The sequence below is a fragment of the Phaethon aethereus genome (genome assembly GCF_964289735.1).
Source record: "Phaethon aethereus genome assembly, chromosome: 16".
Classification (NCBI taxonomy): domain Eukaryota; kingdom Metazoa; phylum Chordata; class Aves; order Phaethontiformes; family Phaethontidae; genus Phaethon; species Phaethon aethereus.
Window position 1 is genome coordinate 17,606,812 of NC_138592.1, and position 26,253 is coordinate 17,633,064.

At 46.5% G+C, this 26,253-nt stretch overlaps 1 protein-coding gene across 1 annotated transcript; it reads right to left on the bottom strand.

Annotated features, from left to right (window-relative positions):
• SAMHD1 (SAM and HD domain containing deoxynucleoside triphosphate triphosphohydrolase 1) lies at nucleotides 1-25,007 on the bottom strand (the record flags this gene model as incomplete). Its single annotated transcript, XM_082007096.1, has 16 exons — nucleotides 1-123; nucleotides 2,212-2,349; nucleotides 2,721-2,825; nucleotides 4,003-4,092; nucleotides 6,495-6,634; nucleotides 9,387-9,502; nucleotides 10,854-10,945; nucleotides 11,533-11,641; nucleotides 11,750-11,850; nucleotides 14,030-14,185; nucleotides 15,283-15,353; nucleotides 15,974-16,089; nucleotides 17,790-17,950; nucleotides 19,147-19,219; nucleotides 24,666-24,732; nucleotides 24,809-25,007. 16 exons carry the CDS (start codon nucleotides 25,005-25,007, stop codon nucleotides 1-3), a joined length of 1,857 nt encoding a protein of 618 aa, XP_081863222.1.
• Between the last annotated feature and the right edge of the window lie 1,246 nt (nucleotides 25,008-26,253).

Genomic DNA, 26,253 nt, shown 5'->3' on the forward strand with positions numbered 1-26,253 from the left:
TTACTTATCAAAAGGAAGCCTTTGTTTGCAACTGGGTTCGGAGGCTGTCCTGTGCTCATCATCTCTCATGTTATTCCAGCTTTTCTTCATTGGAGTTAGATGAGGGGCAACCACATCACCATCCTATTATCAGAAGTCAGAAAACATTAATGATAGTACATTCACTTTTGCTTTCTACTTTAAAGCAGGGGAAAAGAAGCTCAGTACCAGTCTTAATAGAAAAAAAATAAACCCAAGGTCCTAGAAGCATTGTAAATCAACAAACACTGAAGACCGAGCATCCCAGAGATGCAAACTGCTGTAGTCAGTGGTAACAGCTGGTGGGGAGAAAAAAAAATCCCCCACACCTCCAAGAAGCTTTCAGCACTGGCAGTTCACCTCTTCCTAAATTATTACCAGCAAACCTAGGAAGATCAACAGGCTTGTATCTGGGGCATTGCTATACGAACCAGAAACATTATTATGGGTGTTTCCTCCCAATTTGCCACAGTATCTCATTTAGAACTGTTGCAATCTGCCAGGTGTAGGTGCTTGGACGTGCCTTTCACTGCCTCAAGGTATATAACGTGGGTGCAGCAACTGCACGGTCTAAGGCAGCGGTGCCCATCCTTCTCAGACACACGTCGATCTCGTGCTCAGGCACCGCAAGCACAGACGAGAGAGCAATAAACTCTCTCAGCTTAGAAATTAAGCCGGTGGGATGCACATTGCCATGTTCTGCAACGTGCCAGGGCCTGCAAGACGGAGACGCCCGAACTAGGAGAACATTCTTATAGGATACAACAATACTCAAGCTACAAGCCGAGAAAGCTTGTTGCTTGATCCGTTTGTAAAAAGCCCTTCTGACATTACCTGCTCTCAAAAGACAGATGCCAGAAGTACGACATAAGAACGAGCCTTAAAAGAAGTTGTTCGTACCTATAGCTGTAGCCCCTTCCCCAAAAGAGACCTGCAGGTGTCTCCCACAAGCAAGGTGCAAAGTCAGGGATATTAACGTACTCGAAAAGGAAAAAACCACACGGTTCACAGAACAAACTGTTCACACTGCATTTCTTAAGCAACTTGGAGATTTTCATATAAGCATTTATTTTACTTTGAGGTTCGATCCCAGATAGTGGAAAATATCTGAAAAAGTGCATGGAACTGGAGAAAGCTATTCCTTTCCCTGGTATGACTGTCAGGTAAACCAAAGTGAAAACAAACCATTAGGGGAGAAATGCAACAGCAGATTTGCCAGCACATCTAGCAAACCCACTGCCACTTCCAGCCTAGAAACGTCACAGCTCGTGCACGTAGGAGTGGCTCCATTAGCATTTTCTACTGAGAAAAGCTTACTTGATACAGCCATAACTGCCTCCCTACAATGATGGATATACTGGAAGCATCAGCACGCAGTAATTTTTTTAGATGAAGGCGCCCACCTTCCTGCAAGAGGGATGTGATGGGGATGCTCTGTCACGCATCACCAGTTTACAGCCATGATTGTTATAAGCTTCTCCACGACTTTGGCAGGAGGAATGCAAAGCAAGAGGTACAGACTCAGATTCTGCTTTAGAGTCTCCATTTTACTTGCCAGGGCAGCTCTGACGTGGCTCCCAGCAAAAAGCAAAACGTCAGATCAGTTGTAACACACCCTCTTCCTTCCTCACAGCTGGAAACTTGTATTTTCTGAGAGTTGATGGAGAAGGGAAACACAGAGAACAGATAAGGCCTTGCAGGCAACTCAGACTATAGACTACTTGCCCAGAGAGGAGAGGTTTGCAATTTTGTTCCCACAGATATTTTCCTCTCTAACTCAGAACAAACGGACTGACCGTGAATCTCCTGGGGACAGAGTGAGTTTAACAGCTGGTGAATAAGGAAGAGGGAAAGCAATAGAAGAACTGACCTCTTCCCTAGATCTTTTAATCTATCAGTGCTGCTTTAAGCCTTTAATCCATGAACTATCGAGCATCTGTGTGGATACTAACTTTGTTATAAAAGCACGACTTTTCAAATGACATAAGTTAAATCAACGCAAACCCATCACTATTTCAGCGAAACCAAAGCACATCCAGATGCGAGCCACAATAAAACCAGAAGCTAGGTTAGTGGTGAGCGGCTCTGCCACAAACACAAGGCCTGAATGCCAGGATTTTTAATGAAAGAGCAAGCTTATGGACAAAGGTGAAACGCTCTAAGAACAAGAAAAATAGCAAGTGAATTTGTTACCTGCGGTTTGGTGAAATCCTTCTCTATACACCACTGAATAAAATACTGTTTTGCAGCTGAAACAGTATCTGGATCCTGACTTTTGCAATAAACTCGGATAACTTGCTCTGCAAACGTCATGGGTAAAAGCTTTGAAACCTTTGGAATAAAAAAAGAAATAAGCATTAGTATTTCTTGGAATTCCGAGTCCACTGAACTTCCATTTTTTCATCTGAATACAAATTGAAAGCAGTAAAAAACATCCCACTACAATCCGTAAGCTTTATCCAAATCAACCGTACTTTTCTAAGACTCCCAGTGTACTCAAGTTAAATACTGTTCATATGCAAAGGCTGTCAGGATCTCAAACTGTCATAGTACAACACACACCGAAGACCTGCAAGGACATGGATTCCACAACCCTCTTCCACCACTACTGCAATAACTACCATGAAGGACTGTAAACATTTCCATCGCAAGCTGTGAAGAAGATGCCCTTCAGAAGCCAGTTGAGGAAAATAAAAGACTACCTGTTCTTTACTGATCTTGACTGCCTTGGAAGGATCAGCCTTGCAATAGAAAAGAACATTATCAATGGGATTCTGTTCTTTCATTCCATAATCCATATTGATAACCTTGCATGCAAAACAAAGAAAAATTGCATTAATGTTTGGCTTTAGTTTTTTCACAAAAAGTACAAAATGGATACATACAATACTGCTGTAAATGACACTAATCAAATAGAACAGCAATTAACAAATGATTACTTAATAAAACAATCAGGTATTTGCATTTTAAATCTTTTCTTCCACCACCTTTCGCTCAGAGTTACACCAACCAGCTCTCCAGTCGTGCTCCGAAATGCTCCAGGTTCAAACAGTGGAAGCATGCTGGTCCCTTGCCAGCCTGTGCCTCCCCAAAATACACAGAGATGCAGAGGCAGCAGTAGAGCTTACAATTTTAAACATGAGGTTTAGACAACATTATTCACATCTGTTCGGTACACCAACAGTGTTATGGTCAGCAGGGAGAAAAGCCCACTTCCCCGTGACTTCCATTTGTGGGACAAGGAAAGCATCATCAACTACTCTACTGCGCTTTACGCAGCAAACCGCTACAATTTCACCCAGCCTGAAGCGAACCTTCAGTGCAAGGGAGCTGCAGAAGTGGTTTGCGATGCACTCCATGGAAAGCCATTCGTTAGCCTTCCCCAGAATTAACCACGAAGAGCGATTAAGCTATTCGATACCTGCAGACCCCTCAAGCTCCCTCCTCTGTCTCAGGCTCTCTCCTTCCCACCAGTGCTGGCTGTAGACTGAGCTGCGGCAGCAAGCTGCTTTATGCAGAAGACAAACCCCAGGAGCGAGTGCCGCGCGTCAAGCGTGCCATGCCAGAAGCCTGAAGTCACTGTGCCCGCTATCCTCCCCCCGGCGCCCACAGCTTACTTGCCTTCATCACCCGCAGCAGTGGTTCCAGACTGCTGAAGCCCAAAGGCTTCCCTACAGCTCCTCAGAAGGAGGACAGTCACGGGAGAACCCATCCGTCACGGTTTGAGCAGAAGTGCCCAAGCGACAGCCCAGCGAAGCTGCCTGAAGCCCCTGCACCCAGGCCCCCCCCCCAGCACCGCAAACCTCCCGAGGGGAAACGCGCTGCGCTCAGAGCCTCGGGCTGGACAGCTAGGACAGCGTTTACGAGGCAACCCTGTGCTTCTGGTTGTTCACAGATGTATTGAAACATTTTTCCAATTTTCACTATGGTATACAAGGCCTTCTGTGATTGAGAAGTTTTTACTCCGAACCCAGAGATATTTACATCAATTATGAAATCTTCAGCCTTCAGCTCCACATCTGGAGGATCCTTTTCTGGCTTGCAATTAGCAATGCTTTCTGCCAGGCTGTTATTCTGAAAAAAGACAGTAACTCAGATTACATTTATGCACTATCAAGTCTAGACCAAGGCAACAATACGCATGACAGAATGTGTCATTAAAGTAAAGTTTCTGTTTCTTCATAGCTTGACAGACTCTTCTTGCAGCAATCAGGTTTTTTGAATCCTTGTATACCTTAGCCATAAGTTTTCTACCAATATTTAGAAACAAAACAAGTGTATGTAATTGAGAAGACCCAAATATTGCCAGCCTGTGGGGGAAAGACAGCACACCTGGTGACAGGAAGGAAGGAAGGGGGGCAAGGGGGGGGGGGGGAGAGAGAGAGAGTCCCCCCATCCAGGATGTTGAAGTCTCCATGAAAGCAGAAGATAAGTACCTTCAAGCAATTATTCTACTAATACAATTGTTTTGCTATTAAGTTCCCAAAACTGAGTATTAAACAAGTTTACTGAACTTTTTTTTAAAGAAGGGCTGCAAGATCTCATCCTCTCATAAAGCTTTTATACCTATATACTGAAACACATAAAAAAACCCCGAGAGACAGACAAGATCAGTAATGTCACCAATCACTATAAAAAAAAACAAACATCCCAACCAAAAACCAGAAACAGAAAGCTCCTAGGCAGACTTTGGAGGGGATGGTGACCTACTTCAAAAGCTGAAACCCACAACAGGGTTTTGTCTGGTTCTGGACCCAAGAGAATATTCCCTGCTGACAGCTAGGCTAAAGCCAAGCAGAGGAGCACAGCGTGATGGAGAGTAGCTGTTCATGGAAATGTGCAAGTTCTCATGGAACGGCTGTGGCTCGGCAGAAGAGAGAAGGTTGCCCGCTCACCTTTGTCCAGGGCTGCTATGTTCTAGGGAAGATGCAAAATTTGATGAAGCAAGATTTCCTGGGAGCAACTGAGGCTCCTGTGCTGCATCCAAAGCTTTTCTCCCAGAGCGGCCAGGACCAGGAGGCAGGTCCCGAAGGGAAGGATATCAACTAGCACCATTTTTTTTGCTGCTGCTTTGTCCATTGCAAAGACAGGGAGACTGCTAAGAGCAGCAGGGATCACCCACATTGCCAAGCTGAGGCACAGTGTGGTTTGTTGTGACTCAAGAAGCCAAGGAAAGGTTTAGACTGAGAGCAAACCTGGAGGAAAGAATTGCCAGGAGGCAACTGTTGTTGTTCGCTTGCCTCTTTTTTTTTTTAAGTTGCCTCTTCCAGTTTGCATTAACTGGAAACAGCTTTGAATTTAAGAATTCTGTAGCTATTTGGGATGTTGTCCTGGCTCTGGCCAGCGTGAGGATCACAAAACTGGACGGGGCCCTGAGCAACCTGATCTACTTGAAGATGTCCTTGCTCATTGCAGGGGACTAGGCAACCTTTAAAGATTCCCCCAAAGCATTCTGTTTCTAAACATAATGGCATTGCAGTCTCTTAAGGAGCAGAACAGACACAGCTACGCCTTGTCCCACCACTGCTCACCTCCAGCACTTCAGAGGAAGCTGAGCCTCCAACACTCCTGCAACAGGCACCTCCTGCACCACAGGAGGAAAAATCCTTCCCCAATCCCTCAGCTGAGCATCAGAAGCTGCAAAGCATTGGCTGAATATATTCATGGCGCCAACAGTGATCCAGTCTCCCTTCAAAACACACTGGATATCCCAAGATTCAACACCTCTGGATGGATTTTCGAAGCGAGAGAATTGGAAATTTGGCATGGAAAATTTTAAGTATTGTGGCTGAAGTTTAGAGATAATTAATTGACAATTTGACAACGTGGTGTAGCACATTACAAGAAAAGCTGAGCCATATGAAGTAACGTCAGCTCTAATATAACATTATTTTGAAATAAGGCAACAGCTGTTAAACCGACGTCTGACGAGTGCTTTGAAAGCAAATACTGGAAAAAATAAATGCATGCTTATGCTAAGTACAGAATTCAATTCCAAGAAATTGAATTGTCAGTTATTATTTTGTTCTCAAAGTAAAGCACACAAATTACAATTCAAAGCAAAAGTGTTCCTTATTATTTTGAAATTTTAATGAACACAAGATGATAGAAATAACCTTCTCAATCACTGGACTATAACAGCTTTTTATGCAATTTTGTATTTTTCAGAAAACAGTTTTTTCTGGAAATATTTCTGCAATAATCAACTTCTGAATTTCTACTGCTTGCCATTTTTCTGTCTGTCTGTAGATAAAACTCCTCCCAGTTTCCTATAACATGTTTCATGGCTCAGCTACGTAAAGACAGGAGGAGAACTTTTGACACTATTTCTGGAAGAGCATTTAAGCAAAAAAAAGAAAACCAAACCAAAAGAAACAAACAAAACCCACACACCAATAGAGAAGAAGAGATGGTCAGCAACTTAAAGAACAGTTTTACAGGGACAGAATTCAGAATCTTCCACCAATGGACATTACCTTTACAATTTCCCTCATTGTTTCAGGTTGAGTCTCTCCTAAAAACTTGTATAATTCACGCCGTTCTATTTTACGCAAAATTTCTCGTGCCTCCTTCAGTTCTGGACAACTTGAGTGCAGAATTTCCAGGTAGATATTATCTGCCAAAGTTGTATTGATTTTTGTTAAGTATGTCAAAATCCAGTGTCACAGCAAAACGCATGTACAGGGACAAAGGTTAAAGCAACAGGAAAAACTGCTGGTTCAGGAAAGACACTTTCAGAGAACGAGCGAACATACTAAGTCTGACAACTGAGAAGTCACAATATCATCTTGATCATCATCAGACTCGTAAGAGCTCTCAACAGGAAAAACTAGCTCAATTTTCACCCTTGCAACTAGTTTTAGTATTTCACTGAAGGTTGCATCCTCTTCTTATTTAGCCGATCTTGTTCAGCAGAATATCCTAAACCCCAGCACTAACCGGCTCAGGGACAAGGGTACTTGTACAAGAATAAAGTACTACCATTAAACCTTCAGAATTTCTCAGACTTTGGATTGTAGCATCAAAGTCCCCCCTCCTGTCTCTACGTGACAGCAACACAGTGTGTTTCCCCCATCAATACGAGCAGCAAGACACAGGTTTCTTTTGATGTGGCTTCAGAGCAGCAAGGTTATTTTTGGCTGCCCTAAAGAAACTGCTGCTGTCAGGATGCTGCTCAGGATGCTGTCAGGATGCTGCCCGTCACAACCAACACAGCTGCACTCTGTGTCTATTTGCATTCCTCAGCCAGAACCACCTAGGCAGCTTTGACACGTGCTGCAAGCACAGCTCTGCAACGCCCCGGCTAGGACTGCAGCTGGCTTCAGATGCTCCCAACACACTGGAAGCTATGAGCCACATGCCTTGGTTTGGTAACACGTACCAGAACATCTTTAACTGTTTTTATGGACAAAGCTGATACAAGTCAGGAACTTCTCCATGAAGAACAGACTAGGTCTGTTCAGATTGAGAAGAGATGATGCAGAGGAAATAAGAAGCCCTTGAACACATCCATGGTGCAAAAGCAGTAGTGACAAGGAACGTCAAATGAGGAGGCACCAAATTAAAAACTAATGGTGGTTCTTCACCCATCATGAAAGCAAGCTAGGGAACTTTCTGCTGCAGAACCTCACAGAGGTTTAACATTTGCAAAGGTCCAAGAGGCAACTGGACAGTTTCACAGAAGCATCACTCACCATGGACTACTGAAAACAAGCCTATTGTCCTCGCAGAAGCCTCCCAGGTTGCAGCCACTGGACGTAGGGAAGGAAGCGCCTTGGTTTAAGAGGAAGCGAACATACTCATCCTTCATGGCTCACTGTTACACCTCATGTTGGCATGTTCCTCGCATCACTCTCCTTGCCGTTCAACTCTCCTCGTTGAACAGGACAGCCCCAGCAAGCAGCTCCTTGCTGCGGCAGACTAAGAGGCAGGGGACAGCCCCGATATCCTCGCCCTGAACTATGCTCCTCACCAGGTACTGCAGGTCAGCAGGCAGCTCCAGCAGGACCATGAAGAACTTAATGCCAGTTCTTGCCTTTCTACCCAGCCTTCCATGGCCCAACACTGCAATTCATGCTCTCCAACCACAACTGCCACTCAAAGTCAGCCCCTTCCCGTCCCCTGGGGCAGGTCTATGGTCAGGCTGAATGGGGCTGTGGCAGGTGAAGGATTGCCAGCAAGCGGCCTTTAGCATGACACAGGTTAAGGCACACAGGATCCTCTGCAACACTGCCCTCAGTCTCCGTCACCTTGTCCATGGACCAAAGACAGAAATTCTTGAGTCCCTCTGTTGGCCAGCCACAGGTTGGTGATGGAGACTCAGGAAAGTTGTTTTGCCACTCAGGAAAGATGCCTTGTGAGTCCTCGTGAGCTGTAGCTTACAGGTGCTGCAAGAGCTGCCAGTACTTGGGAGCACTTCAGCAGGGTCAGCAGCATCCTCTGCCCTGCCCCCACCACAAACCCCTCCGTGCCTTGCCCCACTGGCCTCCGTCCCCCATGCTACCCAAAGCTGGTACGGGCATGCCGCAGCACTGAACACCAACCAGAGGAATGCTGCTGTGCCTCACAGCGAAGACCAGGAGGGGCAGACAAAACCAGGATGCCGTGTTGGTGGGAAGCCGTGGAACTACATAACACAGTAATTTCTGTTTTTCCTCTTCACAGCACTGAGCCAGACCTTGAGAAATGGGAAAACATCACAAGTCTCAGCTCATTTGCTTCACTCTGTAATCACGCTGGAGTTCCCTGGCACGTCTTCAAGCAGGTTGCTGCTCCGTGTACTTATCCCATGAGAATGATTCTCACAAGCTCTCATCCAAGCAACCAGAAACTTTCAGCAATAAACTAAGTTGTTCATAGTTTCTGTTTTCTTCTGTAACAGAAGGCAGGGTAGCAATGTCTCAAGCAAATCAAATCAGATCCCATCAGAGACTTCTGAAACCTACCTCAGGGTTAGTTTCACACTACAACACACATACAGTACTCCTCCACCTGACGTAGCTAGCTGTAGTATTGCTCAGAGCTGACTTACATCCCGCTTGTGACAAGTGCAACAAACTCAGGGCACAGGCAGGACCTCCTGACAGCACTGCTTGCAGTAATGTGAATGTGTGCAGAATATAGAAGTTGGTGCTTCTCTGTCTCTCTCCTTCTCTCAACATAAAAGTAATTTCAACTAGAAGGTCTTGCTCTCCCAGCAAGATCCAAGAGCACAGAGATTGGATGGTCCAGGCCTGCCGCACCATCAGTGCACAGAAGTAGTACTTGAGAGTCCTAGTCCTGGGCAAGGACCCAGCTGTAAAAACAGCATTTTAACAGGTACTCACGTTCTTTTATTTAAAAAAAAAAAAAATTCTGAGAGCTCATACCAGTTAGCTTGGTGTAGGCTTCCATGTCCTCCATTGCTGTAGAAATCTGGTACAATTTTCCTCCAGAGCCTTCTATTTTAAAAAATTTGTCTGCTTTTTGAAAGGCTTCTGTAATCCTAGTTTGAGACAAAATTAAGACTTAAGAAAAGCATCATTTTGAAACAACTTATTGCTTAAGAGTCAAAAAGAAATGCATTAGTATGTTATAAATAGAAGACAATAGATGAAACTGCATCCCAAGCACACAGCAGACCCTGGTCGCACTGCAGTGTGTCCTATCTCCACGCTGTTACTGCACATTTCAACAGTCTTTCCATTTGCTGAAAACAGGTTCAGAACAAACCTTAACCTTCTTTCAATGAAGGAGCAAGTACACTTTCTTCTGCTTCAGACTATGAGCTTAACATTGCTTAGAGGATTGCAGAACCTGCAAGACAGTGATACTGTCACTCAGCTGCAATGAGGCTGCCTCACAGATGACCATATCCCTTCACAGATTCGTTGCTCCGACTGAGAGGATACACAGCATTGTAAAGGTAGAGCATTATGAACTTGTGGTATTTTCAGGTGGGAAAAACTGATGTTCTGAAGATCAAGTTCTTCTGTCTCTTATTGTCATTTCCAGCTTGTATGCCCATTTGGATAGGCTGCTATAATTATGGTAACCCAAGAATTAAATTTCTTGGCTGTTTTTAGTCCTCGCACATAGGTAGTGTCAAACCTTAGCATTTTTAATCTGAGTTTTAGAGGATCACTAAACCAGGAGCTGAAGTATGTGAACGAAAGCAGTAAGGAATCACTCTTGTACTCTTGTACTGTGTAATCCTCTGCGTTCCTTTTTTACAAACTCAGCAGACAGTTACTCGGCAGCCAAGATACTAATGAAAAAAATATTTAGAGATACTAGTATTTCTGCTTTTCAAGAAAGGTAAAAAGAATAATGCTATAGGGAAACTTCTATAGACATCAACAAGAGAGGTATAAATGCAGGCAGCCAGCTGAGTTGGTCCTGAACAACTCCTGCTGCGGCTTTACATAAACACAAAGTCAGGCCTCAGCTAAGCTACAGTACGCTTGCTCATTACTTTACTCTGTCAGTAACCTCGATCCAGTAACCAGCCAGTTTGAGCCAAGTCGTCTCTAACTTGTAGCTAAAGATTTGTCTTCAGCTGTCAGCAGTTAAAACAGCATGAGCGCAGCCTGGTCCTACGCTTCTTCAGAGCTTTACTAATTTTCCTCTGATTGAATTTCATGTGGAAGGATGTTGTTGTCCTCCTCTCTGTTTGGTTAATCACAGCCTCTATGATACTCTGAGCACTGACCCTTGCAACAAGAGTTGGGTTATATGGCCCAGTGGCTTTTATTGTATGTCAGACCTCACTGATTATCTGAAAATTCCAAACGGATATGCAGTTTCAAGAATTCAAAAATAAATGGTATGCAAGAAAAGGAAAGCATAATACTTGCATTATTTCAATGATGTTGCCAATCTTATGCTGGTATGCTCGCCGGTGCAGGCAATTCCGCGTGTGGAACATATCATACAAATTTCCAACTTCCTGAATAAAAAAAAAAACAATCATCTTTTATTTTGACATTGCCTCAATTGGAAAACTAAAACAATCAAGGACTCAAATGGGTTGTCTCCTTCCATTTGCAGCACACAGCAGAATGGTTATTTTTCACAATTCCCAAATTTTGAAAGAGACTCAGGCTGCCGTGGGAGAGCAGCGACCCCAGGCAGCCTGGGCAGGGAAGAGAACCTCTTGCTCCTTCAGCAGCCCCTTGCCAAAGCCACGTTCACCCCTTACTCAGAAGACTTGGAGCAGGACCATGCACAGCTGATGGTTTTGCAGAGCGTTCCCTGGAAGGACCCACTAGAAGCCCTTTGAGACGGAGGCTTGCTCTGTCCCTCCCATCCTTAAACCAGTTGCTTCTGAGAACATCTCTCAGAGCAGCAATTACTTCTTCCTCTCTCGGGCTACGAAAGCGGCCGGCCGGCAACCCCAGCACGCCTCTGCAATCCAGAGCGCAGCTGTACCCCGCTGCCCGTGGCAGGATTCCCCATGCCCCGTATGTTCTCGGTGTGCTGTAACACTTCGTATTTTCCTGCCGAGTGTTCCCTCGGTTCGCACACGCTGCTTACCTTGTCACGAGTACAGATATGCTTCTGGTTTTTTACTTCACAGACCCGAGTGAATTTAAGTAATCGCTTATAATCAAAATTATTCTGGATTCCTAGGTGATGGCAATCCCTAAAAATATTCCACAGAGAGTGTTTAATAATAAAATCATACTTGTAAATATAGTAGCACCATTTCAGTAGGAATTTATAATAAAAACAAAAACCGTAAGATTTGTACCTTGCAAAATAATCCCATTTGTCAACGTCAATGCCATTTTTTTTGTTAGCTACTATCTCATATAGGAAACTTTTCTCCTTTTGTCGACCACGGTAGGGCCACTAACAGCCGCCGAGAAGAAAAAAAAAAAAAAATCAGAAACAATAAGAAATTAAAGTGTGCAAACAATGTCAGAACAACTTTTTAAAGACAGTGGGAATGTACTTTGATTCTGCTCGTGATAAACATCCAACACTGAGGCAGCAAAGAACACAAAGACAATAGAAGAGCTTTCAGAAACTAAGTCGGGATTTAGAAATCCAGAACTAGGGCTTAAGCAGCTGACTTCCTAGAACATCAGGAAGAATAAAAACCATGTACACGAGTATTTAATTTCCCATTCCACTAAAGAAAAGCCTGAAGCTTTGGAATGACAAAGAGAATAAAAAGCATAGCAACAAAAAGGGGAAAAGGTTGGAATCATTTAATCCTCAGGGAATTAAACCCACAAACATGTCACTGCCTTGCAGTCTTCTGCAATCAACTATACAACTTTATAGAATAGAGTTTTAAAAGAATTATTTAGATGTTTTAAATAAAAATCGTTTAAACAGCCAGCTACTTAAACTCCTAACCCACAACAGATGCCTCAGCCATGAGGCAAACAGGAAATCAAAGACAAAATAATAAAATACAAGTTGCACATAAACGTTATTTTCTTGAAAATTTAATGATTCTTCAAGCTAAAAAAAAAAGGGACATAAAGCGGCCTTGAAATTCTGAGGATGGAAAACATTGTATACAAACAGATCAATGGCTTTCCTGTTATTTGCATTACAGAAATATTGAAACTTATATGAATAAGAACGGAAATGTTGTGTAAGCAGCAGGAAGAGAACACATCGTAGATAAAAATATCCTGTGCTGATCACAAAGACCTCTGCTACTGGGACAATGTTCAGGGCACTGTTCATGTTCAATGCACAAACCACCCGCTGTTCACGTCGGGACCAGGCGGCCTGCAGCGTGATAGCGTCACAGCACAGACGCCTCATCAGCGGAGGAGCCCGTACTCTGGTAAGACCACGGTGGTACAAGTGACTGCCAGTGGAAGATCCTGCAGCCTAACACCAGGAGGGTGGCCAGAAGGTTGCCACGTATCACGTACAACACTCCTTTTCCTGTCAGCCTGATGGAAAACAGGCGCAGAATCCCAACAAGGAAAAAGAGACAATGGGTAAGAACCTGGCACAAGATCAATGACAGCGGCAGGCAGCAAGATTTGTGTGCCAATGAGTGCCAGTGGGTAACAATCAATTTGCAGACTTCGTAAATGAACACCCCCTTCCTGTGAGATCTCAGGCCGGATGTTACTACGCTAGGTTCCCTATGGTTGTCACCAGAGTGCTGGAGTATACATGGCAGCACTACACACTCCTACAGCAGAAAATAATGGGTAAGTGCTAACATTTGTGGGCGACTTGTTTGGGACAACATACAAATTCTGATTAGGACCAGATTGTCATGACAGATCTCCCATTGATGGGTTCTTAATTCTGGTAGTAACTGAATGGGTGTCCTTGAAGAGATGACAAGAACTATTAAGTGTAAAGAGAGGGGAGAGGACTTAATTCTTTCAGAGAGTTGCAAGGATTAATAATCACAGTCTCTTCTTCCTTGCCACACATTTCTTCAAGTCTTATCCCTGCCTCTGTGTTTGTTACTGCAATAAATCCAAACATTTTGCTACTGTCATCAAAGGCGATGGGGCTCTGGCACTTGGGCCATGCTTTGCATTGCTCATTGCCTCATCTCTGCCAGTTCTCAGTTTTGTTATCCATTACCAGCTCATTATCCTAAACTATCTCCATGTTTTCTTCACACAGCCACCTGAAAACACGACCTCCGATTACCACCACCGTCAAGCATCCAGTAAATAGGCTGTTATCCTAACCTAGTCATTTAAGGTTCCCATTTAAAATTCAGTTCTACCAATCCAGTTACCAGTGAATTAGGTCCACAAAATACAAATACCATTCTTCAGCTTTCCTCTAATCTGAAGACTTTGAGGTAAGAACTTCTCAAGAAGATGTAAGAACATAACATAGTGAAGCAACCACCTGCTGCCAGCACTGTGAGAACAAATACTACACTTCTCTAGCACCTCTCGTGTCAGGATTCTCAGAATTTTACGGGGCTAAAAATAAATAATAAAACATATCAGAAGCAAAAATTACCTACTCTTTCAGTAAAATTAAAGACATTTATTAGGATAACCACAGGAGCAGCACACTGACTCACCGATTTCTCACAAGCGGCTTCATCTATAGGCCCTCCTATTTGTTCCTTGATGAAGTTCATATCTTCTTCAAGGACCAGACCATACGACTTCATGACTTCTTCTAGTTTATTGGAAGTGATCAGGTGCTCAAACATTGCAACAGAAGCAGTTTCATGCTGTGAAAAAAAAAACCAAAAAACCCCACACCTAAATGTTGCATTACAAAGTTTAAGCATCTTTCCTGCAGTGTCACAGCCTTCTCCTAACCCAGCAGCACTGCCTGGCAGGGCACCCGGGCACGGTGGTGTGAAAGTGCAGCACTTGGGTGATTTTCCATTCATTTTGTATCTAACCAAACAGGAAATCACCCGGTCTAGAGAGTCCAGAAACACACTCTTCAGCAGAGAGCTGTTAATTCGGTATTTTAACAAACAGCAGTAAGACAGTTGCAACGCTAAGAGACAAAGTAATCAATTCTGCTGTGCAGAAGATCAACAAGTTTAGTCAGCTGATTTTGCTTCCTAATTCCAAGCAGAGAGAGGCCTGAAAGGACTGTGTTACATTCCATTCACAGCAAACAACTCTTGAAACTCTGTTCAAAGTTTCTGAAAGTTTGAATTCTAAATAAACACTGCATTAAATATCCTAATATTTAAAATTATCTTAATTTTAAAAAAATCTTAAATGGGAAAGGAAGCTCCCAGTTGGTATTTTGCACCTGTAAATACATTCTGAAGAAAGCTGGCAATATGCATTTTAAGGCATGACACTGGCTTAAAATGATCAGTGCGGTCCTAACGAATTCTGCCTCTTCAGAGTTGCACTACGGGCACAAGAGGAGAAACAAAATGTCTCCGTCTGTGCCACCCAGCATGAGATCTGCAGGAAGAGGACGTGTGTACACAAACAGATCTCATGAAAGTACACAGGAGCTCAAGAGCATTTGCACTTTCAGGGAAGAGGTGGTGGTGACACATATCTGCCCTCTCTTCTCCCCACACCTCTTTCTGCTTCGCTAGTAAGGCTGCATCTGCTCACGGTCACGCCGAGGGGGCTGACATTCCCAAAACGAACAGTTAAAGTGAACCACAAGGAAATCGTCACAGGATTAAAAGACAATATTCTGGTTTTTAATTATGCCATCAAAATGATGCAATAAGAAAAGGCTAGACGATCACTATAGTCTCACAAGCACTGACAGTCTCTAAAGATGAAATATTCTCCCTTTAAAAATTTCTGTTTTCTGTTTTTACTTTAATAGTGACAAGCTTACCTTCCATTTCAAATCTGGACGGGTGAGTGGAATAAATCTTCCATCAAACATGTGTGAAAATGGCCCATGACCTTAAAAATAAAGATTACACAGGTTTAATCTGAGACACAGTTGTCAGCAAAAATATTTTGAGCAAGCTAAGGATCTGGATTCTCTTCTATTTGACTTGATCTTGACATCATCTATGAGGAAGATTCAGCTATAGCGAGTACACTTTCCTAAGACACCTTAAGTACTACTGCACTTAACATAGCCAGTTCCATTACCTACACCACAGACAAGTACTGCAGCAACATCGAGTACATTAATTACTCTGTGCCAGCTCTGAAGAAAATAAGTAGTTATAAAATAACCATATCAATTTTTGAAAGGGCCACTAGTTTTCATTGCGAAATGTTTTAAGAGACCTGAGGACATCACATACAGAAGCGGACACTTCAGCCACTGAGGGCAGAACTCTAAATACCACATGTAACAAGACAAAAAAAAACGGCTAAGGGCGGCTACGAATTCACCATGTGGAGTCGCCTCCACAGATATACTCCGGACCAAACGGGAACAGATAAATCCTGTCTTGGAATACGGCCAGGCACTGAGCAGCCCAAAACAGCTCTCACGTTCTGGTCTCACAGCCAGCTTTTCATCCAGGTTAGCTTTCAAAGAGCAACAAGCCATGCCAAGTGTCACTTACCCAAATCGTGACAAAGCCCAGCAATTTCTACACAGAGGATGTCTCGCTGGGTTATATCCAGTTCTGGTTGTCTCTCCTTCAGTGCACGAACCAGACATCCTGCTAGGTAGCCCACCCTGTTGCAGGGGAAAAAAAAAAACTTAATATAGTAGTGTTTCAGGCTGAACAGAAAAAGAACAGTTCATCTATTCTGTTTTGTTCCATTAAGTCACAGCCCTTGTCTGAGAGGTAGCACACAACAAGTACTCAGACCCTAACGCAAGAGAATCACAGAAACAAACTGTTTGCTGTAGTAGAGGTTTAGTCATCAGTAACATATTTGACAGCAAAAAAGCATGAGATACCATGCCCAAAACATGGAGACAACAGCAACCTGCAGTATTTCTTAATGCTGAACCGCGGAGTACCTGTGTAAGCGAACCGCAGTGTGTTATTGACAGTGTGCATCCTGAAGCATCACAGCTTACACATCATCCTTTGACTTCTACTCAGTGCAACTGCAAAGGTCCACAACAGTCACCAAGGCATTTTGTTGTTCTTTCAAACTGCTATTTGAACAATAGCTTACGACACCTATTTCTGTTCATTTCATTCATTTTAGATTTGACATTTAATTTCACTGAATGGGACCCTCTGTTCTCGTGATACGAAAACAGCAGGAACAAACATACGGCACATACCCCTATAAACTGTTTACAAGTGCTACACCGACTTCCTTTCCTACTTGCCTCAATAGTCCCCCTTGTAGAACATCTTAAAGCAAGACAAGGCTCTATATGACAATGCAGTATCTTTTCATAGACCAGATTTTACTGTTTGATTTTTTTTTACTAGCCCAATAAGCACACAAACCTCATTTCTGCTTTTTAACTGTAGAAATCTTCAAAATTATATACAAGTTGAGAACAACTGTCCCAAGTGTAACCATATAGCTTAAACGAACTGTTTAAAAGAAAAGATTGTTGATACTGCTGGAGTTTTCAGACTCCTGTTGTGAAAGCTTTGTTTATACCCCTCACATTTTTGTCTTTTCACATTTACCAATCAATTCCAGCTTGCCTCACTGATTTGACGCATTTGCACCTTGTTAGTGTCACAGAGCAGAGGCAGAAGCCAGACTTACTCCACAATATTTCAGCACTAACAAAAGCAACTTTAGGCTGGCCAGATCATCCGAATAAAAACCATTGACTAGTTTAATTTCTCTGCACCTTGGGATATTCCTTTAAAACAAGTTTAAATTTCTCGTTCATCAGCTTCTCTGTGGAGTGTGAAAGACCTAGCAAAACTCTGGAAATCCTTCTGTCCATCATCTGTTTCTGTTAAACTTACATTACAATTAACAGCCTGACAATCTGCTATCAATTGCATAAAAGCACACATAACTACAAATGCAAACATTACAGATAAAATGGGTTTTAGCTGTGCTGGACAATATAAGGGGATTACAACTGTCCGGCAAGTCATTTATAGCACCCTTCCCAGGTAAATGCTTTAGATCTCAAATTTTGATGAGGGAGAACATAAAGCATTCACAGTTTTTAATTAACGCTATTCTTAGAAGCAGCAGTGGCAGGGGAGGAAATCTAACATTGATCCATCCTGTAGGTTTCTTTATCTGTCTTTATTCAATGAAGTTCAAGAGAACAGCCTGTAATCACACAGGATATCCAGGAACATTTGTGAGACCAAAAATGGCAGTTTTCACCAAGGCTCAAAGACAGCGATGCCCCTTGGCTGGCACTCCACGTTAGTGGAACCAAGCTCAGGGAAACCCAAACGCAAGAGATGTGCATGCAAGACAACATCACCTTACCCTAGAGAGTGCTCAAAGCGGTTGTGAGAGGCTCCTGGAAAAACGAAGTAAGTGCCACCCAGCTGCTTAATGTATCGGAGGCGCTGAAACTGAGGTGTGTCGATGATACGAACAAGAAGGGGATGTATTTCAATGTGCCCATGAATTGGATCGTTAAAAACCTATAAAAGCCAAACAAGAGTGTAATTAGCATTTAAAATTTGACTTTGAAAAGAAACAGGTACCAGGGTAAAGGATATCTAAAATGCTCAGGTATTTGGTGGGAGAGGGTGGTTGTTTTGTTTTCTCCTACAAGACAGCCGTATCCTGCTTACCCCACACCAAAACTTATCCTGGAGAACTACGTAAGCATGACACCAAAAAAGACAAAGCTGCACATTTCAGAGAGCAAGGGAATTAAAGTCAAAACCTCTAAAAATGTTATCCGCATCTGTGTAACTCCAAAACTTAACACTTGGGAAAACGGCTGTCTTTATTAATCTGCTATTCCAGTTAAAGCAGGATACTGCAATACATGTCTGAGATACCCAATAAGAAGTGTGTGCTTTGACACTGCTCATGTTTTTTAAAATCAAGTGAAATTTTGCAGAGTGGAAATTATGATTCTTACCTTTTTCATAGAACAAAATGCACAACCCAAGATAATTGAAATATGAAAGCACTCCCCTGATCATCCCTAAGCACGTGTTTCAAGAGACATCTGAGCAACTACAGTGGCTTACTAGAGAAGGTAAGCACGCGCATTTAATCCTTGCCTCAAAACAGCAGATAAAACCATTTCATCACACGCATATCTTGGTAAAATACTGAGGCAAACAAGGTTTTCCTGCGTTCTCCCTCCTCCCGGTCCCTGCGCTGACAGGGCTCTAGCAGATGCGCAGGCTACCAAGGAATGCGCGCAGCCCCGGCCCGAGTTAAACCAACATACACCACTGAGAGAGCCTGCTGGACACGGCAAACAGTGGAAGTCAGCAGCAGTCTGTTAAGCCAGGCCTGGGGCTAAGGTAGTTAAAAAAGCCCCACAAAACCCAAGGGGAGGCTCTACACAGAGAGAGATGCGAAAGGGTTGCTTCTCAACACATTTCATACAGCTCGTTCAGTCTCTCACAACCGCCCGGTGCCCACATCAAGCTCTTAGCCGAGGATTTTAACAATTTTTCTGGTTAACGTGGTTTTTCAAAGACCACCCACTATCAAGGAGGAGGGCTCGGAGTTGGCTGCTCTGCAAAGGAAAGGCCCCACCGCAGCACCAGCTGGCACCACCAAGCCAAAAGGAGGGGAGGCAGGGAGACAGCGCAGCGAAGTGCGGCGAGGCCCTGGAAGCCGCGTCCTCCCCGCGCGGCGCTGGAGCTACCACCTTCATTACGTCCACGTGCTGCTGTCTCAGTGTGTTCAGGCAGGCCAGCACTTTCAGTCTCTCAGCTGGGAGGCTAGGAAGGAAAAAAAAAAGACATTGAGAGCAAAGTTTGCAATGCATTTCCTTTCACTCTTTGCAGTACGTATGGAATTGCTTGTGCAAGTTCATATTACTCTGATATTTGCTGACTCTTTTACAGAAATAAGTATTTCTGCAGCTTTTTCAGAAAAATATTGAAAGTATTTATCCTTCTAAAGTTGAGTAGAGAAGGAAGAGAACAAATAGCTACAGAAGTTGTCTGTAAAGTACTGTAAGTGCTTCTCCCACTTATACAGAACCGAGAAATAGAAACACCAGGAAATAGACTCTTTTTTTCATCAATTTATTTTAGGGACAGTCACATTGGGGGTTAAGTCCTTTAAATTTATGGGAAAGACAACAAGCAGTGCCTGAATAACTGACATTTTTTAAGGTTGAAAAATTCCTTAAACTAAAATGTCGAAGTCCCAATAAACAATTGTTATAAAAATTCCTTTCAGTTCATCAACTCTATATTAAAAGAAGTTTAATTTTGCCTCATTAACTTGAATTTCACATAAATTAATTTAATTCCAGCAGCAGAACCACCGGAGTTTAAAAGATGCTCTAATTTTGTTGAGAAATTATTCTTGTTTCATAAATATATTTTGCTTTAGTGATTTTTAATAAATCATTAAAGGTCTCCTGCACAACACACACGTAAACTTTCAATGCAGGTAGTCTGTTGTAGCCACAGCAGTCTAAGAGCACGGTCAGGACAAGTCTGGAGGGAGAGATAACACACTTTAGTACACCCACTTTTATGAACTCTGTCTGCAAGCCTCGTCCTTGAGCAAAACAGTTTCAGCCTCAGCGTGACAGCAAACACTATCACGAGAAAGTACAGTTTGCTAACTTTTACACTCTTCAGCAGTTAACCATCCTGAGATCAGTTTTACATCGGTCATTCAATCTAAACTTTAACAGAAAGTAATACTATAAAATGTCAACTATTAGCAAAAAATACTGCCAGGTGCACTACATCTTTTCATCCGAATCACTTAATAATACACAATCCATAAAATATTGAACACATACGATGTCTGAGCTGCTGCTGAGCACTTTTTGTCCTCACCACTTGGTATCCCTGCCCGTAACAGGGAGCCTTTGGGCTGCAGCCTCTGCTGCTCACATGGCCACAAGTCTTTAGCTGCCCCCGCTTGCAAGCAAGATGAAAAGCACTGGAGGTGATGCTGAGACCAGCGGGTTCTACTTCACCTACCAAGTAGCTCAGCCTGTGGGAACAGTCACAACCCCGCAGATAACTTACAAGGGAGCTCCTGAAAGAGCCCACTATTTACAGGGCAACAGAAAGCAGCTCACACTGAGGACAAGAGGAGGACCACCAGCATCTGCCCATCCTTCTTGCTCTCTGCTAAGAGAGGATGAACTTTGGTGTGGTGCAAGAGTCGAGGAACCCTTTCTGCGGCCAGCAAACCAGAAGCTTGTACACACCTATCCTCACACTCCCAGGAAAAGCAACTGCAACTGCTCTCTGAGGTCTGTCCTGAAAATGGGAACAAGAACATTCAACTGCTGCTTCTAAGAAATGTGTAACCTTTCCAACCACAGCTACAGCTAGCTCAGGCAGGGCTAGCACTTGGACTGGTTAACCAAGCTCCCTCACCATCCTCAAAAACAGTCCAGGGACAGCAAAGTCAGAAGCAATCTGCTTCCAGTCATCTACATTTGTTTTACTTCTGTGGAGAAGTTCTCTCTCAAGACACTTAGCCTAACATGCAGAACCGCTCCTGGACTAGAGCATCTTTGCTCCAGCAGACTTGAAAAATTAACACCCAAACTTGATGTACAGAGGTGATCCCCACATTCTTAATTAGAACTGAGATCTTCAGTGGATATCACTTCAAAGCACGCTGATAACGGAGATCAAACACCACGAGGGTGTTTTTGAATGAGCCGTAATGCTGCAGTAGTACCACCACAGAGTCATGCAAGAGACCTCAGGTAACAATTGCCCAAAAGGATACTCCAGGTCACGCAAAGTACACAAGGTAGGACCACGACGTAGTTGAGGAGGTGAGGCAGCACACAGCACCCAGCGTCAAGCGAGGGGCACAGCCTTGTTGGTTTGAAGCACTTGATTATACTTCTAAATGCCACAAAAATTCAGAAGTGAGGAGAAAAACTGGAAAATAGCCAGGCAAGAAAGAAGGCATCTGGTCGCCTACATCTTGAGAAATTGCCAATGACTGCAGCGACACAAACGGCAGAGAAAGGACGGCTCCGTACCACTCACAGTATAGTTGATTACACAACTACCTACGCAAACGTTGCCCACAAAAGCACAGCCTAATGTGCTGCTTTGCTCCAGAAACTCACCTCCAGCAGGGCTGCGTGAAACGGTGCTGGCACAGCCCTCTGCCCTCTGCGACACACCTGCTGGAGCCACCCCCGGGACGGGCCGGTGCCGAACCCGGGCGAGAGAGCAGCGAAAGGAATACGCCCGACCAGGGGGCTGGGGACTCCCCACCTGACGTACCGCGCCAGTGGCCTGCGTGTCTTATCGTCTCGCCCTGCCTCCAGGAACACGAACCCCCGTTGCGGGTTCGGCCTCCAGATGACGAGGCAACGCTGTCAGTACAGTCCTGGCGCGACTGATCACCTGGATGTCGCACCGCAGAGAGCTACAGGAAACAACAGCAGGGGATTTTTCTCCTGGCGTCTATGCGGTAAGACCGCCTCAACCAAGAGATTACGCACAAATCATGTGTTAGTGCTGTGGTTTTCCAGGGCTCTGCAGGCACAGTTCCTCCAGCAGCCAAAGCAGCAATACTGCTGGCTGTCTTTGAAAGGGTGAGCACTGACACATCCCCATCCACTCCTCTCCACCGCTCCCTGCTTTGCCCACAACCTTCCTCATGCCACAGGCAGCAAGGATGAGAAAACCCCTTTCTTGCACCCCTTAGGAACTATTCCAGAGAGGTCAGCCAGACAGCCCTACTCATCATCCACATTTAACATGCAGCGTGCTGCACGCCAGATGCAACATCCACTTCCAGGAAACCCACAGTACTGCCTCCAGGCCCTTGTTGGCCCGAGCTCCCCCCACTGAATGTCCAGGAATGGCAGGGAACTAAATATATGCATTCACTACTGGCCTGCCACAGAGAAATGTGGAAGCTACCGTAGGACACATTGTGCAGTGGAAAGAGGCGTGCAAAGGGTCGTTCTTTACTGCGAAGTCAAGATGTTTTAAAAAAAGTGGAAGGCTCTTGGAATTTCTCATCCAACTCCCACGATTTTCAAGTTGACAGAAACAAGATGTCAGATCTCACTGAAGGAAGCACCTTATAAAAGAAAACCCACAAGTGTGTCATCCCCGGCACCAATCCGCTCTCCATAGCAGCTGAGAGCTCTTCACAGCCATTTTGACTCCACCGCCCGTACCACACACCTAGAGAGGCTTCCTGGCCACCCCGTCCTTCCTGCCTACAGTCGGCACCAGCAGAGCCTGCCGAGCCCCAGAGCAGCCTGCAGGTGCCCGCTGGGCCCGAGCGTCCGTACGGGCACTTGATGCTCGGACAGCCAGCGAGGTACTAAAAGCAACCAGCCTGCTGGTAGTCTCTAAACAGAAATTATTACATCCGCTTGCTATTTCAATTAGACAATTACCTTATACTCCAGAAACAAATAAAGCCTTTAGCTGCCTTCCTCATGATACCACACCGTTTCTATCTGCACACTTCAAACAGCTGCAGTTAAAACACTTCTTCCAAAAAACCCCAAAATACCTTAACGACTCCTGCCAACATCTTACCTCCCGCAAAGCGCAATCCTTCTGCCTTGTCACCTGGAGTCACACCAGCTCTTCCTTCTCTACCGACGGGCACACCCACACGCCCGATCTTTCAACCCACCCTTCGCAAGCTGCAAGCACAGCCAGGATGTCTCGATATAACATCGAGATCGGGCCCTTCATTCTCAGCACGGTGTTAGTTCCGACAAGTTTCCAGCCAAGGAGCCAACCTGCACACCAAAGTACCCAAAACTCCCAGCAGACAAGCACAGCTCTGCACTTGTGTACACCTGCCAGATAACCACGCTCCAAACTAACCACAACATTAAGCTAACACAACAACCACCACACATAGCTTGAGCGGAACAGATGGGGATTGAGAGAAGTTTGGAGGAAACAGCATAAACAATGTTAGCAAAGGAGTAAAGAAAAGGCATTCAAAGATTAAAAAGCACCAGGAAGTATGTGGTCAGCCAGCAGGCTCACGTCCCAGGAGAGGTGAGCAAAACCGACCCCAGTGGGGCAGAGAAGGGGCAGTGGGGCAGCAAGGGCCCTTCAGACACACAGAATGACAGGACACATTTATACTCTACTGTTTCAGAGGAGCAAGAAAGTATATCCAGCACCAGAAAAATTACAACTTTTGGGGGACCGGTCATTACCCTCACTGCTGGGAACAATCCTTTACACGCTTTAAGACAGCATTCAGTTTTCCTGTACTTGTGGCAGGTGACCGCTACCGAGCTGGGAGTCAGATTTGCCAGACTGCCCGCTCCCCACAGCCGAGTGCTGCGGCAGCTCGTGGCAGCCACTGAACTCCACCACTCACCCACGGGCCCGTATTCTGTCAGGACACACACCAAAACCTCCTTTTCCCTAACAGTCCACCCTATTGCAGCAGGTGCAAGAAAGAGCAAAGTCCCAGCAACTGTTGCAAGACTAAAATTTCAACGCCTGGGAGTCGTCTCAGGGAGATGGGTGAAACCCAGCCTCCACACGGCAGCGCCTGCTCGCTATTTTAAAAATCGTTACTAGAATCGGAGCAGCGTTAACTTTAGGCTGAAAAGAAAGTTCCCATCAAAACCCCTGGAGTTCACACTGCTGTTCCCATTAACACTTAATTACTTAATTACACCCGTTACCGCACTACCGGTGGTACTTTCGTTACGGCTTTTCAAATGAATTTTTTTTGTATCTCATGGTTACTGGGCCACTAGCTTCTATGCTCTGGATAGCGCTGGCTGTGCGGGGATCAGCAGGGGAACTGGTGAGCTGCTGTGGAGGATCCACGACCAGCCACGCAGAGCCCGTTCCTCCACGCACACGCAGTCCGACCGCCGCTACACCCCCGGCCCGTTGGGGTGGCAGCGGGACAAAGCCATCCTGTCAGCTCAGGAAACCTCTTTCTGCCGGAGCGCGCTATCGCGGACGTGGCCTCGCGAGGCAGGGGCCCGCCTGCAGCGGCTCCCGCGACACACACCCTGCGGGGACCCCCCCGCGGGGCAGCCCCTCGCCCCACGTCCTCCGCCTGTGGCCCAGGAGCAACCCTGCCCGAGGGCGGGGAGCGCCAGCGCCCGGCCAGCCCGGCAGGGCCGGGGCGCACCCAGGCAGGGCGCGGGCGCCCCGCGGGGCTGCGCCGGGGCCGCCTCCCGCCGCCCTCCCGCCCCACGGGGGCAGCGCTCACCAGACGCGGGTGACCTCGAGGGCGCAGGCCGGCAGGTCCAGCAGCATGCTCCCGGTGACTCCGCTCTCTGCGGGGGCAAGCACAGCGTCAGCGGCGGGGGCCGGCAGCCCCCGAGGGGCTGCCCGGCCCCGGCCCGCCGTTACCTCGGAAGCGGCGCAGCAGGCTGGGCTCGCCCACGCCGCAGCGCGAGAGGTGCTGGCAGAGCCGCTCCGTGTCCCACAGCCGCGGGTCGCAGCGGTCGCTCTCCGCCGTGGGGCCGCCGGGCCCCTCCGGGGAGGCCTCGCGCCGCGCCCGCTTGGCGGGAGCCGCGCCCCAGCCCCCCGCCGCCACCGGGCTGCCCATCCCGCCCCGCCGCCGCGCAGGCGCAGCGCCCGCTCCGCGCGGCGGGGGGGACCGGCGCCGCGGTGACGTCATGCCCAGCGCTGCCCCCCCAGCCCCGCCCGCGCGGGCCGGCCAGCCCCGCGCGCGGGGTGGGGCCCGGGTCCCCTCGCGGGGGCCGCTCGCCGTGGGCGCTGGGCCGTGGCCCGCAGGAGCCTCGGGAGCAAACCGCAGGCAACGCTCCCCCAGGCACCTGCACCCTCCGCCAGCCCTCCCCGCCACCCCCCGCCGCAGACGCTGCCCGAGGCGCCGGCACCGCCGGTGCTGACTCCGGTCATCCTGGCAGCCGCCTCCGCACGCTGCCCCCACCCTTCCCGGTAACCGTTTCCCGGGGCACTGGAGCAGCCCGGTGAACGGAGAAGGACCTGTAATGGCGGGGGACCCGGGGGAGGAGGCTGCTTTCTGCAGCGAGCCACTCTCCACGCACAGGCCGTGCCGAGGGCGCCACGGAACAGGCAGAGCTGCTGGGGCGAGGGGAGCGATGCTCCCTGCAACGGGGGGTCACCGTGAGGGGTTCAGGCATAAACGCCTGGAAACCAGCACCCACAAAGCCGGTTCATCATCCCAAACCCCTCAGTCACAAACATCGGCACCTCCACAACGCTATTGCCCTCAAACAATGCTGCTGAAGACACCCAAACCCAACTTTTCCAAGATCTCATTCCAAAGACGTCGCAGGCAATGAAACCAGATGGCTCACAGCCATGACGACTGGACACCACGGCTGTCACAGAGACACACACAGGTGCTGGGTTCCAGATATCATGTCCACATGTCCCAACATCCATGAAACCAGCTCTGCTGCGAAAGGCCCCCACGTGCCGCAAAGGCCCCAGAAGGGGCCCGAGACTTTGGCTCACAAATACGGATGCGACGGAGCGCAGCTGGCAAAATCCCCGCTGCCTCGCTCCATCCCTGACAATCTTCTCAGAGGTGCGCTCTGCCACAGGTGAAGCTCACACCTTGGTGCCGCTGATGGACTGGATATTTGCACCAGCACAGCTTTTGGGGGAGCCTGCTCACAGGCTCGCTGCTCCCAGCGACCCCATGGACTGAGGATGTACCGGACACCTCCTCCTTGTGGACAGCCTGCTGCTCTGCCACCATCACCAGCACCAACAGGGATGTCCCAGGAGATCCAGCCCCCCGTACCCCTCTGAGCTCTCCCCATGCCTCAACAATTCTGCAATGCCCAGCACAAGCTGCGCTG